Source organism: Carassius carassius, chromosome 30 (genome assembly GCF_963082965.1).
Source record: "Carassius carassius chromosome 30, fCarCar2.1, whole genome shotgun sequence".
NCBI lineage: Eukaryota > Metazoa > Chordata > Actinopteri > Cypriniformes > Cyprinidae > Carassius > Carassius carassius.
Window position 1 is genome coordinate 13,873,293 of NC_081784.1, and position 22,646 is coordinate 13,895,938.

General features: G+C 38.6%; 1 protein-coding gene across 2 annotated transcripts in view; it reads right to left on the reverse strand.

Annotated features, from left to right (window-relative positions):
* Nucleotides 1-11,514: 11,514 nt before the first annotated feature.
* LOC132110671 (B-cell lymphoma/leukemia 11A-like) overlaps nt 11,515-22,646 on the reverse strand; it is a 52,714-nt gene continuing 41,582 nt past the window's right edge. For both annotated transcript variants that reach the window (XM_059517475.1, XM_059517474.1), the window contains exon 3: nt 11,515-16,250. In XM_059517475.1, coding sequence (XP_059373458.1) covers nt 14,194-16,250 — 2,057 coding nt within the window. In that variant the 3' untranslated portion in view covers nt 11,515-14,193. The remainder of the gene's footprint in view (nt 16,251-22,646) is intronic.

Below are 22,646 nucleotides of genomic sequence, written 5' to 3' on the forward strand. Positions count from 1 at the left end.
TACGTATTTCTGAAGGAGGGAATTTATAGAACAAGGAAGTCATCAGCCCGTTTTTATGACAGTGAAAACAGCGGTATACAGATAAGTGAATTATGTGAAAAATACTGTTTTTTTTACACGCAAAACATGAATAAGTTATATTGCACACTGTAAACACAATCAAAGCTTCAAAAAACAGGAAAAACGTGACCTTTAAGCAGCACAACTGTTTTCAACCCTGATAATAAAAATACATCAGTATATTAGATTGATTTCTGAAGGATCATATGAAACTGAAGACTGGAGTAATGACTGCTGAAGATTCAGCCATCACACAGGAATAGATTACATTTTTAAAATACAGTAAAGTAGAATGCAGTTATTTTAATTTATAATAATATTTCATAATATTACTATTCTTACTGAATTTTTATCAAATAAATTCAGTCTTGGTGAGCATAAGAGACATGTTTCCAAAACATAAAAATGAAATCTTACCAAATGTTTTAATGGTTGTCTATGTAGACCCTCCCCTCAAAATCCAAAGTGGTCACAAGAGAATTCCCTATGGTGTCTACGGTTACAAAATGCAGTGTAATGCTCTGTTTTTGCTAACATACTGCTAATGTTAACATGAGTGATCTCCATTATGTTTTTCTGACTTCTCTACTGGAACACAGTCCACTTGGGTGTGACGTCATTCCCAGCTCCAATATCCGTCATCTGACTTCCGAAGTAAATCAAACGCAGCATTAATACCATGTTTAAATAGAGCCTAAAAATGTTTAGCATCAAGGAAGGGAGAAAAAATAAATAAAATCAGGTTTTCTTTAGGATTAAAGTGTTCTCATTAAATGTTCACTACCATTGCATTTTAATGAGCTCTTGGAGAAAAGATTAAATGTGCGATCGTGGAAAATTTTAGACAAAAACAGAGGTATAAACTAGGGAAGCATTTCAGCAAAGTTTATTGACTGACCAGATGAGACACAGACACTGGCAATTTGGATCTACTGCATGTGATCTTTACACAATGAAAACACACTTTTTTGCACTAATTATTTGCCCTTTGCCTTGGCAGAGAAGGGCTCAGGTTATTATCATTTTGGTATTTTAGGATAATTGTTTCCAGTGTGCAAGTTCATGAACATTAAAGGGCTTGCTGTGTTTTTAATCTAGCAGATGAAGGTTTAACAGCAATGGCGATGTGCTCTAATGACAGAGGAGCCAATCTTCAGCTCTCCTCACGCACACGGCAGAGCAAATAAACGGCCACTGGGCTGGGCTGCTTGCTCTCTCAAACTCTTGCTTCCTGCAGAGGCTTGCATGCAGCTGCATGTGTGTGTGTGTGTTTGTGTGTGTGTGTGTACTTACAAAAGTGTCACTCGGTACAGTGCAGGTGAGGAGCAGGTATGTAGGACGGGGTGTGGTCCAGGCCCGTTGAGCAGGTCAAGCATGTGACCAGCGCCGGCGGGCAGAGGGTGGAAGGAGGGCCAAGGAGGGCCAATCGGGGCCGATTCAGCTTCAGGTACAATGTGTGCCTGCAGCAAGAGGAGGAGAACTAATATTTCACACACATACACAAGCCTTCGGGCAATTTCCACTGTTTCAAAAACAAAAATGGATAGAGACGAGTCAGGCTCTCATGTTCAGTTTAACCTTTTAGCGTCCACAAGACCCATAGCACTTACACTTGCGCAGGGAACACACAAAACTCAAAACATCCAAAATATATGATGCACATCTTCAGACAACCTTATTATGACTGTCCTTATGAAAAAGAAGTGCACTTAATATTATTGAATGTGCACCTGCAGTGTAATTCACATCTTGCATAATATAATATAAAAATATAGTATTAATAATGAAATATAAGGCCACTTAAGTGTGCTTAAAAAGAGCACATTTGCGTGACTTATTAGCATACTTAAGTACACTTTTATTTAGTTTTGTTGTGCTTTAAGGAAGAATATAATTTTCACAATAGTGACTTATTCAATAATAATAATAATAATAATAATAATAATTAATATATAAATTAATATTATTAAATAATAATAATAGTTAATATATGTTACTAAACTACAATTTCATCATTACAAATCTGTCATATGCTTAAATCCATGACATGTTTCAAGATAAATTACATTAAAGTACTTTTTAATTACCTTTTAGTTACTTTTTGTTATTTTTGTCAGTTCATTCAGCGGTACAATTGAACCATATTTCAAAGACAGTATAAGTAATTATGAAATGAAATACAAAGATGCACTTACGTCCTACTGAAGTGGGTAAAAAAATCATTCTAAAGTTTAGCTAATTGCATTTAATATGAACTCAAACCATTATATATTTTCATTTAATTGCAATTAACATGCAATTAAGTGTTTAAAAACATTACATTCAGTTTGCAGTATATTCTATTTATATTATTTCTGTAATAAGTACTGTTTTTTTAAAGCAGGCTAAAGTGTATTTCTTTTACACAAGCATGACCTTTCACTAAGCTTTAAAATCCCTGCCATTTTCTCGAACAAGCCTTTGCTCTTTTTAATGAGTCTGTGAGAGATCTGTGTGTTTGAATACTTTTACACACACATTTACATAAATTATCCAACAATACAGTAAATACAGTACAACAAAACAATGATGTTGTTGCTGGGTCATTTCAGACAGGTATATCCACAGGGAATACTATTTATTAAGTCGTTGTTAATTATGCCACTGTATAATTTAACAATTCCTATAACGAAAAAGAGCAAATGCTTTGAACTATTACTGTTGTTTTACAACTTTATGAGCACTTTTTATTGAAACTGTTCATAGACATTCTGAAAAGTTAGCAACAGTAACTTAGAGGGTGGCGCTTAGGCTCAGTTGTAAAGCTGGGTTATCAGAAATACAGTCGGTAATGGGCTACAGACGGCTAGGTGTCAAAAGGAGCTGGGTTTGTGTAGGCAATTTACAGCTCATCTCAAGGGCCTGGAATCTGGGCTGTTCTCAGTTACAGAGTCGGCTTGATTATGTGAGAGAAAGAGAGAGACAAAAAAAAGGAAAAAAGGATTCTCCACACACATCTATATAATTAGAACTTATAACCCATCAAAAAAGGTTAAAATTAACAGAAGCAGATGACCTAAAAGCACTGAGTTCTGGGCAAGCGAGACTCCGTGTGCACTGCTGGGAAATGAAGGGCCAGTGCACTAATGTCACTTGCAGGGTGGGTAAGTGGCACACATTAGTAGGCCCTGTAGGAGCAGTACATTAGAATCAGCTGGAATCTGCTGGTCATAAACATCCATTATTTCAATACTGAAGCTCAGTTTCTTATAAATGATTGCCCATTTGGGAAGGAGAGATTTAGAGAAGGATTTTGCCCCCTTTTCCAGGGTTGTCTTGTCTCAGAGAGTTCCGGAATGTTGACCGAGCTGACCTGAATCATTTAGCATGATAAGTAATGGGCACCTGTGGCCATCCACAGCATTCCAAGAAGACAGGACTACTGATATGATCGGTTATTCCAAATACTGGTTTCTGGGGCTGAGCACAGAGGTCAGAAAGTGCGCGCACACACACACACACATACAAATACAAGCCAAAATATATTTATACATGAACAAAACACACAAACACATTAAAGCGATTGTTCATTTAAAAGTGAACAATTTTGTCATTGTTTTCTCATGTCCAAAAAGTATTTTTTACAAAAAAAGAAAAAAATGCTAAAGTAAATACTACAGTAAAAACCTGTTAACTGTAAGTAATCTATATGGATAACATATATAGAAAAAAAATTGTAAAGGGTTTAACATTGCATACTGTGAAAATGTTATTGAAAATTTAAAAAAATGAAATGAAAAAATGAAATTGTAATTTATTGTTTATATATATCAAACAATATATATATATATATATTTATATTATATATATATATAAACAATAAATTACAATTTTATTTAGATATATTAAATTAAACACCATTTATTATTTTATTATTAAAAAAAACTTATGCTTTTAGCAACCAAAGCTGCAGTTTTTATGTTGTTGTTTTTCTTTTTCTTTTCTTTTTTACTTTAAACTTAATGGGATATTTTTCTAATTATTTTTAGATTATTTCTTTTCAAACCTGTATGACTTTTTTTTTCTTTTGTGATTTTTTTTAAATAAATAAATAAATAAAAATAAGAATGTTTCAACTGTTTTGGTTAATTCAGTGTAAGTCAGTAGGGACCTAAAAAACAACAACACTCTTTTCACAACTCTTTTCACCTTTTTTCAAAATATCTTTGTGTTCCACAAAAGAAAGAAAGTCATACAGGTTTGGAACTATCAGTTTAAGCAGAGTTGAAAAAGTCTTGGACAGCACAAACATTGGTGTGTTTGTTTGTTTGTTTGTGTGTGTATGTTCAATTACAGGCTGTAGGAGAGAGTCTACACAGAAATAAATATCTCTCACCTCTTAGAGCGTGATCTCTAGTTGGCGACTGGCTGCCTGACCTTGGCCATGTCATCACTGTTCAAACACACACACATACACAACTAATGGCCACCACCATTCAGGCAGGAAATGAAAATGTTGATGAAGAAGTTATCGATCGCTCAAATTAATTCGGCCCTGATGGCCCAATAGTCACAGTGTGGGTGTGTAAACAGAAAATCCCTCACGCAGGAGGGCAAGACAAAGACAGAGAGCAAACCTAATCCACTCACTTCATAAACTGAAGTCTACAGGGTCAAGTTTCAAACATTACGATTCAATGTGTTGTTTAGTCATTACCAGACGTAATGTAAGGTTTTTAAACAAGTTCACATGTCAGCATGAGGAAGGTGGAACAGTTAGAGGAAGTGAGGTAAGCAGCTGTTTATGTTGACTTGTGTTGGACAGGATCAAATGAATGGTACCAGACTTTATTAGGAACTGATTATATGATCTTGCATTTGATCTGTATGTTTACAAATATTGTGTGCTTTTTCTCTGTGCTGTTTTTTGTACAATACCTTCCAAAAATTTGAGAAATGTCTTTTATGATCACCAAGGCTGAATTGTTTTTATCAAAAAATACAATAAAAATAGTAGTATTATGAAAATGTATTACAATTTAAAATAACAAATTAAATTATTGTTTTATCTTGAAAATGTATTACAGTTTAAAATAACTAATTCAATTATTGTTTTATTTCTCTCTCTCTCTCTCTCTCTCTCTCTATATATATATATATATATATATATATATATATATATATATATATATATATATATATATATATATAATTTTTATTTAGTTATTTATTTTTGTAAACTGAAAAAAAAAACTTTCAGGATTAATTGATGAATAGGGAGTTGAAAAGAACCGTTTGCTGTGAATTATGATCAATTAAATGCATCTTTGCTCATAAAAGTTTATTTTTTAAATTTCCTTAAAAATTTACTGACCCCAAACTTTTAAATAGCGATTTATATTTAACCTCCCAAAGCAGATACTCTATCCACTATTTTTTAAACTACTTGTTTTATCATAAAAAGAAAAAAAATAGGTTGCTCTAGAAGGACTGTCACTGTTATAAGAATACTTTAAATCACTTTGAATAAAAATTAAATTAAATTAAATAATAAAATAAAAGTGGATAAAAACACCACTTTATTTGTAAAATGTAACAATGTAGCAAAAACTGATGTTATCCACATTTTTAAAGATTAATGTTTCTACATTTGTGAAAAAACACCCCCTCAGACAAGCAAACATGCTCAGTGAGGCTGAAGGGGGAAGCCATGCTGCATCAGTGTCCTATCTCAGCACAGGACTCAGAAGAAGGAGCTGCACGACCCTCCTCTTGGATTCAAATATGCAAGACACTTCCTTTCTATGGGCTGCCCCAACAAAGGTGCTCAGTCATGTGAAACCTAATCTGCAGCCTTGCCATTCTGACCTTTCACCTCTACCGTTTTAAGACTGGGAGAAAGAGCCAGAGCTGTGCCTTAAGAAGGAAACAGCATGGAGATCATACCAGGGAGACCATGAAGTTGTAAAATTAAGATGAAATGGCCTTTTGAAATCACTTACAACACATGAAAAATGTTCACTGTGTTCCTGATGCATTTCTCTGTGTGTATCAAAGTATCAAAACAGTCTTAAGCGGTAGACAGAGTGTGCTCGGGTCACTTTAACACAAAACAGTAAGGCCACTAGACAAAACACAGTCTCAAATCTGGCCACACTGTTCTTCTCCGGACAATATTATTAGACCACAAATGATCAAACAAATTGGACAAGATAGTATTTTATCTACTTTTCTCAATTTGCTGATCAGACATCTTTCTTTTAAAGTCACCATGAAATCATGGAATAATTGCAGCTCCCTCTGTATAGCTTCATTTACTTTGTTTACAAAAAAGATATGAATGACTATTAGTGAAACACTTGACTGGGTAAAGAAGGAGAAAGTAATGCATGTATACAGACAAATGTGGAGAAAAAAAAAGACTAGTTTTCCCCTGAAATAGTGAAGTGTGAAACCGGTGAATGAGGTTTTGTACACCTCTATTTAGTGCTGAACACTTTTAATCACCTTAGCTCAGTTAATACTAGTTGTAAGCAATGCCTCATTTTCACATCTGTCCCGTCCTCTCCTCTCCTCTAAAGCACTCTACCAGCCATTAGAAACTGTCCTGAAAAAAATCTCTGCAGTTCAACTTCAGCCGTCCTCTATGATTACCTCATTTTTTTTCCCGTCTCTTTCGTAGCGAAGGTGATCCAGGCTGTTCATCTCTGCAGCTGCAATTAACCCAGGTCACCCTGCACAGCTCCCAGAATCGAGCAGGAACCAGACGTGTTAACAGCAAGCATGGACAGGCTTCTTTTTCCCCCAGCAGATTAGCTGCAGTCTGCCTGGACACAATGACTTGCTCTCAACCATCAGGCTACGTTGGGATTAAGGCCTGCACCAAATGCCCTGAGGAGAGGAGAAGAGCGTCAAAGTTGTATATGTGGACGTGGATGTGAGAGAAACTACAGACTGTCATCACAGACAAGCAGTCTGAAAAACAGATTACTGGCCAGTTAATCTAGATACAACTACCGTGCACACACTTATAAACCAGAAATATTTTTCCTTAGGGAGTGAACTTGACTCTCGGACCTTTACACTCCAGACCATCCACACACAGACACACATATACACACACACACACATACACACTCTTCCCTTCAGTAAACACAGTCTTAACTTTATCTCAGTTGTCCACACCTTGCATTCCAAGTCTCTTGCCTATCTATAGACTTTAGCCTTCCCAGCTCAGCAAACAGCCAGTGTGAGAACAAGGCCAGACATTAGTCCAACATGACCCAGGGTGCTAAAAGAGGACAAGAAAGAGAGGCATACACACGCACACACTGATAGATTTATGGTAATGACACACTCACTCTGTTGACCATGCAAAGGCAAGGGACTTGGATAAGTCACCAAACACTAAACGCAAGCATCTGATGTCTGTGGTTCAAGGCTTGAGCTGTGTGTGTGTGTGTGTGTGTGTGTGTGTGTGTGTGTGTGTGTGTGTGTGTGTGTGTGTGTGTGTGTGTGTGTGTGTGTGTGTGTGAACATAAAGTGTTCTTTTATTACTTTAGTCAACAGATGATCATGAAAACATGAAATCTGTGTCCATGGATTTCCAGAAAACCTGAAACACCTAATATTCAAAAAGTTTTACTGCCACAAGATGTACAGCTTTTGTTGTTTAATACATTATTATTTTACATATTAAAATAAATATATGTGGGAAGCAAGTTACCAATGGTGAAATAAATGAATTTAAAATTAAAATTTATTTTTGCTTCTCTACCTATAAAAGTGTAGTACTCATTACTCAGTAGATTAACACATTTTACTATATTTAATTCCATTTCACAGAAACTCATTTATTCCCCCCCCCAAAAAAACTGCACAGATAATGTGGAAAAAGTCTGCACTCGGTTTGCTCACGCAGATGCCTAACCCATTGGCCTCTTCGAAAGTAGTGTGTGACTCAGGTTTTATTGGGCTAGGTGATGACTTAATAAAAGCCATTTCTCATTCGTCTTTTAAATATGTGAACCTATAATGTTCATTAATGCTTACAGAAGGTATTCACTGTATATACAGTGTGTTCTAAAAATGTCATGTCTCTCCAGGGCCTCACACCACTGGCGAGAAAAAGAGAGAGAGTCCATATGTGACATACTTAAGGACCGTTCGAGTGACACGGCTTCTCAGAATTCAACACGCCTCATTCAAACAGGCTGTTATCTCCAAACAGGGCTCAGTGTGGGCTGCGGGCTCTGTTTTTTAAACCTAAAGGGCATTGCAATCTCCACAACAAAGTGTTCACCTGGGATCAATCAGTTAGCTTATTAAAGCACTAACATATTCAAATGATGTTGCTGTTTGTGTGTGTGTGTGTGTGTGTGTGTGTGTGTGTGTGTGTGTGTGTGTGTGTGTGTGTGTGTGTGTGTTTCTCCCCTGCACCATTTGTGATTAATTATCCCTCACAAATCTAATCATAGAACACACATGGTTGCCCCTAACTATCTATCTGTTGTCCTGTGCTTGAGGGGGAAAACAACAATGAAGAGACTGATTCCACCTTTAATGAGATTGAAGTCAGCATACAAGCTGGCAAGCAGGCAAGCAGGTGAGCCTCCAGGAGCCTGACAGCGTGCCATTAAAGAAAGTGAGACAGAGTGAGAGAGAGAGAGAGAGAGAGAGAGAGAGAGAAGAAAAACATGTTAGATGTGGCTCACTGAAATGAGGATAAAATGCCCCTTGACCAATTGACCCCACAAACCTTTGGGCAGGCCTGTCAGGGTCAAAGGTTGAGCTTGGTGTGATGTCTGAGTGCTAATCTAGTCCCCATAACCTCTTAACCAAAACCATTTGACCAAGGGTAAATAATCACCTCTCAAGAATCATCTTCCGTGTCTCCTTGAGATCAAATTGGTGTGGAGGTTGTATCCATGTGTAAACTGCCATGTGAGGCTGTTCTATAAGAGAGTGAGAGTATAGTTTACGTTCAGAAGATGTGCTGTAAATCTAAGCTTTGCTAACTGCCACATACGTTGAGAGTGGGTGCGAGGCGGTCATTGTCCATTTAGGTGCACTTACTTTGTGCCCACTCACCTCACACCACACAATTAATAGAGCAAAGCCAAGCTGAAGAACAATGAAACGATGCAAAGCTAGTTCAACACACAAGAAGGGCATTTGTGTCTAGCAGTACCACAAAAAGTTGACAATGTGTAACGTTTAAACAACTGAGTCAGCCTCTGTTTAGATAGCGGTACAGCCCTCTTGGCAACCCCAAAGCAGAATGTCTGCCAGCGGGCCATAAACACAAGGAACTTTTGATCAGGAGACCAATTTGCACGGCCAAGTCCACACAGACACAAAACTAAAACAAACCATGCACCTCAGTGCTTTGAGACTCACATTTTCCAAGAAGCTGGAGAATTCTGAACTACAAAACACTGGGAAAAGGAGAAAAGAAGAATATTTGGGGATACTGGGATTAGATTTTTATAACAGTGAGAACACCATATTTTTCCTGGAAGATGCCAATCTGTTTTGTTGTCTGTTTATATATTGATGTATTAGTTGCTAGTTTAATTTCTGACAGGCCATGACAGGAATAGTTCATCCAAAAATTATATTTAAATATACTCACCCTCATGTTGTTACAAACCTTACTATCTTTCATGAAACGAAAAAGTTTAGTTGAATGGCCAAGGTGCTCACTTCCATACAATGAAATTGCATGGAGCTGCAAAAAAAAGAAAAAAGGGGCATCATGAATGTAGTCCATAAAACATTTACACTAAATTACAAATGTTCAGCAATTATATAGAGTAGTTTGTAAAAAAAAATAATAATAATAATAATAATAATAAATTCAATGAAAAATCTTACCTTCAAAAAACAGCTACGGTCATCATTACCTTCCATTGTATGAAAAAAGAGCAGCTTGAACATTCTGACTATATTCTCCTTTTCTGTTCCATGTAAAAAAAGAAGGTCATAAAGGATTTGAAAGACATGAGGTTTAGTAAATGATGACAGAATTATCAGAAATACAGCATTAAAGTCTGAAAAAAAATGGGAATTTCAGTGCATGGTTTTATCTGAGCACTCGTTTTTCAGGCATGGAGTGAAAAGTCAGTGATTTGTTTTATTTTCCTGTAGTGTAGCATTGTTTGAGTAGAGTGACATGTTGTCTTCAAGAGTCAAATGAATAAAATGGGAATGATTGGGTAGGGAGGGGTTGAAGTTTTGCGTCTTTCCCACCTGCCAAAACACAATAGACCTCTCTAAACAAAAGTGGCTATTTCTTTCTTGTGTTTGAAAAGGAATCTTAAAGAAAAAGACAAAGGAGAAAATTTGAGTTTGTTCATCATTATAAACAACACTCAGTTTGTGGTCAAGGTTTTATTCTGCTACAAAAGTTTCTGTTAATTTTGCTAATGACGAACTGGTGAATGTAGGCAACATTTTTGTCACATATAAAAGAGATATACAAAATAAAGGCAGTTTCAGGAGAGATATCCCATCTGCTTATGTGGTAAAGCTGCTAAGCTGTTTTTCTGACCTATAGAACAGGTAAAGTAACACTTTTCAAGTAATTTGGTCACATGAGCTCAGAGATTTGCAGAGCAGCCTGAAGGCCCTCCTCTGCCTATGGGCTAAACACACCATTGCTGAACAACACGAACACACAGTAGCGGGTAAAGGAACAGGGGGAGGGGAAAGTTGCCACGAGTCCAGAGCTGCTCAGGATGACGGTCCTTATTATTTGACACGCACACACCCAGCGGAGTTCAAGTAAATGAGACTTAAACACTGTCCTGGCTTTAGTACTATACTCTGAGCTGTTTAAGTGTGCGTGTGAGTGTGTCTCAAGTGTCCTTGACAAAAAAATAAATAAATAAATAACAGACAAAAATGTACAGAGAAACCTTTCCACCAGACACAGGTATACTTAATTTTTTTTATTATTAATTGTTTTCAATAAAGGGACAAAATTGGTTGGTGAACAAGATAATGTAGACAACTGCCAGAAAACAGAGACAGTGGTTTCTCCAATAAAACTCAACATAGACCAGAAACAAAAACAACAAAAAAGCAAGTCTGTCAATGACCTTTGGTCATTCTTTTATTTTTATTTTATAAAAAAAAAAGAAGAATTAAGAAACATGAAAACAAACGAACAAAAAAGGATCCATTCTATGTCTCCGTTTTGAACAGATTATTTAAGCAATAATAAATAGTGACTCCCATTGAAAAAGATAAAGTTCAAGTTCAAGTTACAACAAACAGCTCTTATAACAGGAATAGAAAAGGCTGATAACAAAATATTCCGCATTGCCATTTACAAAAGTGTATGAACTTAAGTGGGCTGCTCCTTTAGTTCTATTTACTTTTTAAATATGCTTTGCATATGAAAGTCATCCCAATCTAAATATAAAGCACCATTTAATATTTGGCAATGAAAAAAAAAACACCTGCAAAACATTGATTATTTGAATTCATTTATTTGAATGATTTTTTTGTTTGTTTGTTTGTTTACTGCATATGACGTTAGCTTTTTTTCAAGATGCTGGAATGTATTCAGGTGAGACGGGTGAAAAGACAGAAGCACACTACAGAAAAACCCAACATTAGCTTGCTGTACTGCATACAGAATGGCAGCAGGAGATTTTTAAAAAGAAGAACAGAAAAAAGATATGTACAACCACCTGTTTTAGCTAGTGTGGACATTCTCAAAAGACTCCTTGGGGAAACCATTGAATGGCCTCCTTTGTACAATGCCACATACTTTAATTTTTTAATTTGATTTTCTTTTTTTAAACATACAAATAATTTGCACTATATTATCCTGCCAAATTAAAAAAAATATACCGTGGCAGCTTGTTGTTTTTTCCACTACCAAAAAGGTACAATAATACCTTTTGAGAGAACAAGCAACAGTTAAAAATACAAGCCTCAATATAAATACTGTGGTACCTACACTAGGTGAACATTTAATTCAAATACCATTCTAGAAATACAGAAGAAAGTAGACCATAAATGTGTTTTAGCATAGGAACTGACATGATGTGCATTTTCCTATAATTATGTTTCTCTATTATATATTTTATATATAATCTTAAACCTTTCCCCAATGCAAATTTGACCTGAAGAGCTGTGAAGAGCCAAAATGAAAAAAAGAAGAAAAAGCAGAAAAAAATCACAGATTTTTCCCATTTTATATATATTGTGATCAAGTCTTGAACATCACCAAGACAAAGAGGAAAAGAGAAACAACAAACTTAAATACAGTTTCCCCTAAGATAATGAAATGTTACTTTTTTAAAAAGTCATTTTATTTTCATACTTAAAAAAAGATTTGTACAAAAAAATTCTTGCAGTGAAAGCAGCAAGTTTCATTTGTCCATACTTTGTCAAGCACTGTGTGCTTTGACACAATAATATTATATCGGAGTTGGGCTTTATCTTCATGAGGTGTGAGGAGTTGGCTTTTTTACATTAAATAATGACACCATGTTTGATTCAATAGGAAGTTTTCCCTCTCGTGAATACCTGTAAACTGGGAAACTTTAACAGTGCACTTCGTTGTCCAACAAGCAAGCAATCTTAATTTATATTTAACTACTATACTTCCAAATAGCATGTTTAATATAAAAAAGGACAGAGTTCAAGTGCCGTCTAAACATCAAAAAACATTGTCTAAAGTCATCAATGTCATAATGCAACAATGAAATCTCCTCTGAATGTCAACTTATACCACACTATTTGTGAAACTCATAAAACAAAGGAACAAAAGTGACGTGTATGGTTTTCCCTCTCTCTGTCTCTCTCTCTCGTCGGTCTTTCAGGTTCATTTAGTCTTTTAGGGAGCTCAGACATAGGCAATAATAAAGAAATAAGATTTTGACTCAGACCTGTAGGCAATTCATGGTTAATCATCACTGACAGCTGCAAATATTTCAATGCTTTCTTAATAACCAATTCTCAAGTGTACATTACATTAGTCTGCTCCAAATGCCCTCAGGTGTTCCTTCGCCATGGTTGTTCACACTAACAATGGTCATAAAATAAACATCAAAATGTTGTGCTACTGAAGAGAAGACTTGAACAAACACAGAAAAGTCAAATGATTGTGGACAGAAAACTAGTACCGTCAAGTACAGTACCTTCAGATAGACGAAGTAAACAAGGCTAAATCCCACACCATATACTGCATGTGCCATGCCCAGGACATAAAACACAATGTAGGGATACATTTTACATAGATACCTAATGATGAATAATGATGATAATTAGAAATTTCCTTAGCTTTTTGATTATTACTATTTCTCTCTAAAGTCAGTTTTGACTATAGCTGTCAGGTACTTGATGCAAGAACCTTCTGAGGATCCAATTGATCCTTATGTAGTATCTAGCTGAGACTCCAGAATAACAGCAGATGAGATTAACCAATGCAGTTTCAAGATATCCAAGGCACTCTTTTTGTTTGTTTTACCAAATGATAGTACAAATTCAAATCTTAATGTTTCCTTTTTAAGAAATTCAAAGGCTGTCATTACTTTTATTTTGTAATTGGGGCCCATTAGTATATTAACCCTATATGGACAGAACATCTCTTTGAAAGATTAATTTAAGTGCGATATATCCAGCCCATCCAAAGAGGGTTAAGCGGAAGCCTGTAGTCCTCCATGTTACAACACAAAACTGTACATGATATGTATTACAGAAAGTATGCAGCATGGTTGTTTTTTTCTTTTCTCTTTCTTTGATCTTAAAAAAGAAAAATAAAGAAAAAAAATTCAAAATAATGAACGATAAAACAGCAACACATTTACTAAACAACTAACCAACCAGGGACAATTTATTTTTAAAATTAGCCAAAATATATCATGCATGCTGTCAAATTTTCCAAAATGGCAAAGAAAAAGTACACAACATGTAAATTATTGCACAAGAGAAAGGCTCCAAGTTTGCGTCAATGCAATAGTATTGCCCCGATACAGATCATGCATTCAACGGTAAATGAAAAGGGTGTGCTGGTGGTGCCAAGCACGTTGTCTTAGCCGCCACTGGACTAGCGAAACAGGGAAATCTACAAGGATGAGGATGGTAGTGGGGTGTTATTTGCTGTTAATGGGGCAAGTGAGCCACCACACTCCACCGCTACTCAGTTTTAATTTCGTTACTCAATGTGCGGTCACTGTGCCATTTTTTCATGTGTTTCTCAAGGGTGCTATACACACTAAAAGGCATGTGACAGATTTCACATTTGTAAACGTCCTTGCCCACTTGCCCGTGTGTTTTCATGTGCCGTGTTAGCTTGCTGCTCTGAGCGCAGGCATAATTGCAGAGCTCACACTTATAAGGCCTCTCACCCGTGTGGCTGCGCCGGTGCACTGTCAGATTGCTGCAGTTTTTGAATATTTTGCCGCAGTACTCGCAGGTGTCACTGCGTCGGCCATCTTTTGAGCTGGGCCGACCAGGACCCCCAAGGTGTGGTGTGCTGCCACCACTACCAGTCCCGCTGCGGCCCGAGACACCGCCATCCAAGTCCCCTGGTGGTGTAGAGAACCGGAGGCTTCCATTCTCTGAGGAGTGCTCTGAAGACGAGGCGAAAGGTGATTGTCTGGAATCCCCGAAATTCAAAAAGGGGTCCTTCAGCTGCCGAGAGGCAGCATAGCCAGCCAACCACTGGGAATAGACATTCTCAGTGTTGGGGATTGTTGGGGTGGAGATGTCAAAGTCCTTCTCCAGCTTGATTCGTTTGGAGAAAGGACTAAGTGAGCTTGGACTTCCCAGTAGGAGCTTCTTGGACAAACCAACAGAGGCCGACTCATTTGGGGATGAGCCTCGACCATTGATAGCTGAACCACAGCCCTCGTCCACTCTGTCTGATTCCAGAGCTGAGTCCTCATCACACATGTCCCTATGTGCATCATTGTCAGAGTTTAGGGCTCCTCGCTTGTGTTGATGAAACACCTCACTGTAGTGCTGCATGCTGGCAGCCAAGCCCATGCCCTGCATAACCTCAGGCAGTGAGCGTGGGATCCCGTCCTCGCCCCCACCTAGACGTCCACCGTTGTTCTCGTGGTGCCGTGCAGCCTTGAGGTTGAGGCTGAAGTGGTAGTTGTTTCTACCTCCATCTCTCTCCGGTTCCTCCTCCTCAACTTCCTCCTCTTCCTCTTCCTCCTCTTCTTCCTCCTCCTCTTCCTCTTCCTCTTCTTCCTCTCCATTCTCTGAAATCAGACGGTCGTTTTCACTTTTGAATTTGGCTACCACAGACTTGAGGGCATTACTGGCACTTCCCACCAAATCGCTGGTTCCAGGCTCAGGGGAGCTGGCTGTGGACAAGCCATCGTCGGACTTGACCGTCATGGGCGATGACTTGTTCATGTGTGTCTTCATGTGCCGCTTTAGCTTGCTGGCCTGCGTACAGGCATGGTCGCACAGGTGGCACTTGTAGGGTTTCTCACCCGTATGACTGCGTCGATGCACGATTAAATTACTCTGGAATTTGAAGGTCTTCCCACAGAACTCACAAGACTTGCTCTTCATGGGCGTGTTGGGCTGTTGTGTAAGAGGGGTCGGGGTGGACTGGGAACCAGAGGGGGACTGCATGGAAGGTAGAGGAGGGGTGGAGAGAAAGGGTGGGTTAGTTCCTGACTGGAATGGTTGTAGTAGCCTTTGCATAGGGCTGGGCCTGTTGGGTGAGAGAGGAGGAGTTGACCCTGAGGTGTTACCAGCCAGTTCCCTCAACCTACGAGAGAAGTCCATAGCTGGGGGATCCATTGGTATGGGGTTCAGGCGCAGCACCCTGTCAAAGGCACTCGGGTGGTGGGTGGCCAAAGTCAGCTCCTCCTGGTTCAGGTGATCCATGCGATGAGGGTCTAAGTGATGGCGGGGTGGAGAGCTGAAGAGAGGTGGCGTAGGGGGAAACCGACCCTCTCGGAGAGGAGGTCCATCGCGTCCAGAGTTGGGTATTCGCAGAAGGTTAAATGGGCTTCCCTCTGGGAGGTGGATGCCATGCAAGGGGGGCTGAGAGGAGCAATCTGCACCCATTCCCAAAGGAGCTCCCACACGGGGTGTGAGCGGACTTCCGTGCTCACTCTCAAGGTAGATGCGGAAGCCATGAGAGTTCTGGGCATGTTGCAGCAGAAACCAGGCACTGCTGAACGGCTGCTTACAGGTTGTGCAAGTGTAGATGCTAGGCTCATCTTTACCTGCAGAACACAAAAGAGAAGAGTTAATTCTCTAACTGTACCAAAGATATTAAATGCAACTCATTTAAAGGAACAACAGAATAGAATAGAATAGAATAGAATAGAATAGAATAGAATAGAATAGAATAGATCTCTAGATCTGCTACCTATGCTTGTTCATACTTATTCCCTTTCTCAGCTGCTCCCTAGTGTATTTTGGACCTACAAAAAGCCTACAAATTGTGTCTTAATCATTTATGAACCTCCCTCATCTCCAGTCTAGACCCCAGACCTGTACAGCCCCCGGCACATACTAACAGTCTCTCATCGGCTTTAACCCCTCAGCAGGCTAAAGTAACAGTAAACACAGCTCTTATTATAAACATGCTCCCAAACAGCACTAAAGACCAGAATCCAGTAGAGCAGAGATTTTCACAACACAAAACCAGACAAAGCACTGGTAGTCCAGCAGAGAAAGACTGTGTTGGGGTTTAGCTCAGGTCTTTTCATGGGGTGATACACTCGTGCTTTTGGCTGTACACAGTTCACCCAGTTCTTGTAACAGTTGTCAGCAGAGTTATAAAAGCAAACAATAGTGCACTCTCAAGCTAAACACTTTCATCCATGTATAAAAACAGATGAACAGGAAGCATACAGTGAACAAAATCTAGAAGGACTGCAGAAATATATCATTTCTGCATTGCAATTCCTAAATAATAATAATATATATATTATTAAGTGCTGCAAATGCCATATGCACCATCAACAGGTAAACAAGCATCAGGTTCAGGTTGCCTTTAGTTAAAAAACACATGATTAACTCACAAATGGCAATGAAATGGATATTTTCATGAGGTAATGAGTAGCAGTTTGAACTTTGAAAAATACCAGCGCTAAAAAGGATGTTATATGCAAGATACAGATATTTACCTACGTTCCCAAAAAAGCAAGGTCAAGCGGTCAGAAAAAGAGCCATCATCCACACAGGAACCACAACAACAAACAGCGAAAATGGATAGGGGATATGGATTTAACCCCCCACCACCACCAGCCAGAGGTCTCTAAACTGCTATCATATACTGTTTACAACCATCCCGAGAGAAAGAGGGTAGAGGGAAAAAAGCGGAGAGATGGTGGGAAGAAAGGCTGAAAGAGGTGCTGAACGGAGCCGAACAGGCAGTGTGCACTCTTTCATCTCGTTTGTTTTCCTCAGAGGGGCTTTCTCTGAAGTCTTCAATAGCCAGCAAAGCATGTAACGAGGCAAGGCCTTTCTGCTGCTCAGAGGAGGAAAGGCAGGCCAGAGCCACTGTGGATTTTCTCAGTTAATCCTGTTAATGCACACAAATGGGGGTGGTTCTGGAAGGCTCTGTGGCGGGCAGACAGCCACCTCCAGACATTGCTGTACCCTTCTGTGCTGTCACCATTTTGTCTCTGACCGAAAACACACAACCACTCTACATGAGAAATATGGACAACAAATAAATGATAAGTGTTTAGGAATGAGGGTAAGGAATAACATGAGTAAAGCTCAAAATAATATAAAACGAGGTGACGTATACTGGTGTTTCTCAAACTTTCTTTTTTTAAATCATTTTAAGCACATCCGTGACATCAAACTATAAATGTGTTTTCCTTTACTCAAATTATACTGGTTATCATTTACCATTATCATTTGAGGTCACTCACCTAGCAGCTTCCTATCTTTTTAATAAGAAAACGGAACTTGTTTGACTTTCACTGAGAACTGAGAGGGAAACTTTTTTCTGAGAAAGATTTATTTTTACATTAATCCAGATGAGAAATATATTTATTAATTAAAGGTAGCAAAACATACATGATTAAAAGACCAAAATCAAAATCTTTCCAATTAACCCCAGAACCTGCACATACTCTTTGTATATATTAAAGACAAAGCCATTTAGACTTGACCGACAAATCTGACAGACATTTAATGAGAATAATAATAATAATCCAAGGTCCCAGAAAAAGATAGCATTAGTGAGGATATCACACGCCAGCATTCAGCTGAGAGAGATGGGCAGTGAGGGAGGTGAAGGTTGGTGTGTACAGAGAGAAAAATAACATCACATTGCTGCTCTATGGCCCTGCCACCCATGAGCACCTCCTGACAATCTCACTCATGACCAACAGCTGAAATCCCTGCACCAAATCAAGACTGCACACTACTTTATATCAGTGGGGTTGATGCAAAGGCCAGCTAAATTATGGATCATTACAATCTGCAGAAATGACATTTAATTGCTGCCACCTGCAGAGGGCTTAATCTAGTATGCATTTTTGTATTATCATGCAAAGGGTATTTTTCACTCCTTTCACACAGCTACAACTGTAATGGCTATCTGTTGTTTTCGAGGTTCGGGAGACAGAACCCAATTTGCTTTGAATATAGGGTCTTTGAAAGGTTCAGTTCTTTAAATAGACTTTGAGGGTCTGCTGTCTCCTCACTAGCCACAAGGTTCATATACAGGGACAGGTTACCGCATCTCCACATTTAACAAGGGCCCGCTTCATTTCATTACACATGGCAACACTCAGTGGAATATGTAATCATCTTTTTCACATGACATTTTGAATATCCAACTAGACAAATAATTGCGGCAATAATTGATAGCTTCACGCAAACGGAGATATTATTGACTGGTGTGCCTCTCACAAGCACCCACATATGCCATGCAGGAATCGTGTTTGGCACGCTCACAGCCAGGTTCTTCTGACAAAACTGTCACAATCTGTTTCGATGATAGGAGTCGGTGAGTCACAGACAGGTGCTCCAATAATCTGCTATTAGACTCTGAAGATTTTACTGGGTGGAATTAAAAGCAGCAGTCTGCCAAAGAAATTAGCCTCCCCCTCCCTTTGGTCTAATTTTTATTTTCTCAAGAGAGTTGAAAGAGTATTCTTTGTGTCATTGACTGTCTTTTTGAGGGGAAAGAGCTGGGCTTTTGAGACGGATCGGCTGTAAAAGCAGATGATGGACTCGTGGGTTCACAGCTGTTTAATGTGCGCAACTACGTGGCTCGAGTATCTCGGCCTCCACTGAGTGCACAAGTTTTCTAAATGTTTGAAAATCTGTGCCTTGAAAACTCAAAGCATTTAGTAGAGAATTTCGGAAAGCGGCCTTGCTCTAATTTTCACAGATTCCTCCGTTAATTAGAAAGCTCTCCAATTTGCAGTGAAAGCAGGTCAGTCCGGACAAGCTGGCAAGCAGCGACGTTCGAGGAAGAGACTGCCGGTGACAGTTGTTGGATTGGTCTGCACGAGCTGGCAGCAGCACGGCTACTTACAGACGGATGCGAGCGCTCAGTGCTTGGCTGGCAGTTTTTACACAGGGAAATGTCAGAGCAATGTTACAGCACAGAGCCACGGGAAACAAGAACACCCTCCACAACCCCCCAAACCAACCTGCCAACCACATCCTCACAGGACCGACTAATCCAGCTAAATCACCACACACACACACACACATTAAACTGCAGTTAGATAAAGCCACACTGAATGATCTTGACAAAAAGTAAGGCTGTATTACAGAGCAGTGATGGCTTGGCAGAGAGTGACTGGTGCCCATGGTGAAACCGGAGACATGGAGGAAGGAAATATGTTGTGAACCCCATCCCATCCACCCAATTCCCCCCTTGCTGAGTTTTGCATTTCGTGCAGGGAAACTGTAGCACACCAAACAGATAGCTTTACAGTGCGAAAATAACCAAAAAGTGTCAAGTTGTGACTCCTGCAAAATTCAGACAGCTCGTCTGGGGCGGAAAACATATAAAATCCACCACCTAGGGGACAGGTCTGCTGTATTTCAATGTAAAAGAGCACTCAAACTCACACATAACCTGTTTGTTGGTACTGCAAATGCATTGTGTTAAATTACACAAGTGCATTTACAAATGAAAAATTGTTTTACCATCATACCAATTTCATTAAAATACACTTAAATACAGCTAACTGCATGAAACGAATGGATTTATCTTGACTGACACACATGGATGACTGACACATATAGATGGAGAGCGTGTATATTTGGAGTAATGTCTAATCTTGGCTTTGTTAAGAAAGCGGGGTACATTTCTATGTGTGCCGTCTGGATCGATGGCACTGGCTGACTAAGATGAATGCCAGATTAAAACAGCTCGGGCAGCCCAATATCCCTGACATGCAGATTCATCCATTGTTCTTTCTCCCACCACTAAAAAATCCACCCCCCTCACTCACAGAAGTACACAAACGGTGTCCCCGGCAAACAAAAGCACCAGATATGAACACACTTGCACACAGCGATTCAAAACCTCCTACATGCGAAAGCACAGGTCATTTGGACAGTTGCTGGCATTTCACGAGCTGTACTCTCAGCCTTCCATCTCAACAGCTTCACTGCTGTCACTAGCCGAGACTGTGGCTCCTTTTGTTTTGTCCTTGACGATTATGTCAAGATTCAACAGCTCTCAGAGATAATGGTAATTGAAGTTATGCAACAATGCAGTAACAGGATTACTGAATGCAGGGGGAGAAAGGACAATGCCATGTAATATCATTTTTTTATTTTATCAGCAGCTTATGCTTTCAAGAGCCTCTGCATATATTTGTGTTTGAGGTGTTCCTTCACCTCTGCACCTGCTCAAGTCTCAAAATTATGACATTACAATTTAAGCATTACATTAGTAAATAAAGTAAATTAAGAACAATGCATATGAATCCTGTTAACACTGACAAACAAAATATATTTAACAAATCAATCAATGTCAAACCTTTTTAAACTACATTTTGGGTTTCTATTTCATTCTAGATTTTACATATATATATATTTTTTTTTTATTTTTTTTTTCTATGTTTATATATTTTATTATTATATATATTATATAATATAAAAAAAAAACTAATCCCACTTTTTATTAGTAGTGTATATCAAGATTCTGCAACTGGTCAACATTAATTTAAAGTTATTTGCAATTTTTAGTAACTTTTTGCTTTTGCTTAGTCGTTATGAATTGTCCTGCAGTGTGACAAATTAATTTTTAAAAGTACAAATATTTCAAGTAAAATGCATGCACTTTTTAAAAACTGTTGTGCTTATTTAACTAGTCATACATTTTTTTTTCTCATTTACACTCACACAGTTATAAGTAATAAACAATAGCAAAATCCTGTTTAAAATACTTTTATAAGGAGTATAGCATGAACATGCTGCAAGACATGAGAACCTTATTTCATGCTGACTTCACATATATAAAAAAGTTGTCTTTTGATTTGATTAGATCTAAAAGAAAAAAAAAAAATAATAAAAATATTAACTAATTCTGACCAGAACAAATGGGTGTCTGTGTTTAACACGTGTGTCAGTGCTTAGGTCATGTGTGTCTCTGGCTTGTATCAGTATTCCTCCAAGCAGTCTGGCAGTCTCTTTGTCCGGTTTCAGACTCTTTGTGGTGTGCCGAGTGACTGGCCACAAACAAAGACCTGTTTGACCAACACTTGCTCACTGACAAAGCTGGACAGAGGAAGAACCATAAAAATCCCACAAAAGATTCCGAGACACTGTGTGTCCTCTAAACCTAAACTTTATGCATTTCTACCCGCCTCGGCAAAAGAACGCACACTAATATCTAAACGATGAGATGTAATACGCACAATAACTGCGCTGTCCAAATAGACATAGTGAGGGAAAAAAGACTGACTTAAAAGAGATACTGTGATAACAAGAGCTTGTGCTCCGGAGCAGAAGCATGTCAGTAATTAACCTGGAAAGTCTGGCAAAAATCTGACTTACACATTTATTAACCTTAGCCATCCCAAACCCTGATAAGAAGCTTTTTTTTATTTTCACCACTGCAAGAAGATGAGCACCTGGGTCACACTTCAAGTCCCAAACAAAGAAACTTTCACTAATAACAGAAAATATAATGTATGCATGTGTGGAGTTTAGAAATAAACTTAATATCTGTGACACTTGCAGCTTTTATAAAGAAAAGGTATAAAAGAGTGTAAAAATCCTAATGGAATTCCCCCTCCACATTAAGCAAGTAATCCCAGCATCAGCTCATTCCAATGTCTCCCATCTGCCTGCCTGCCGGACAGCAAGCGCAATTAAGAACGGGAGAGATTTCCACACACCTGACTCCCCTCTCCTTATCATTATTACAGTGAGGAGAGACGTGTCCCCTCCAATCAGAAATACACACCGCTAAACAGGGCCTTCCCAACCTATGATAACCACAGAGAGTGGCACACATTTCCCTCTCAAGCCAGTCAAATCAAACCAAGCTGCTCAGTCCCTAGCAAAACGTGTGCATGCATTCTGTTATTGCTGAATACGAGAAGCTGACTTCAGTATTTAAGAGCAACAATGAGGCTAATTTCACAATACTCTTGGTGTGTCATTAGGTGTTGCTGTTCAAT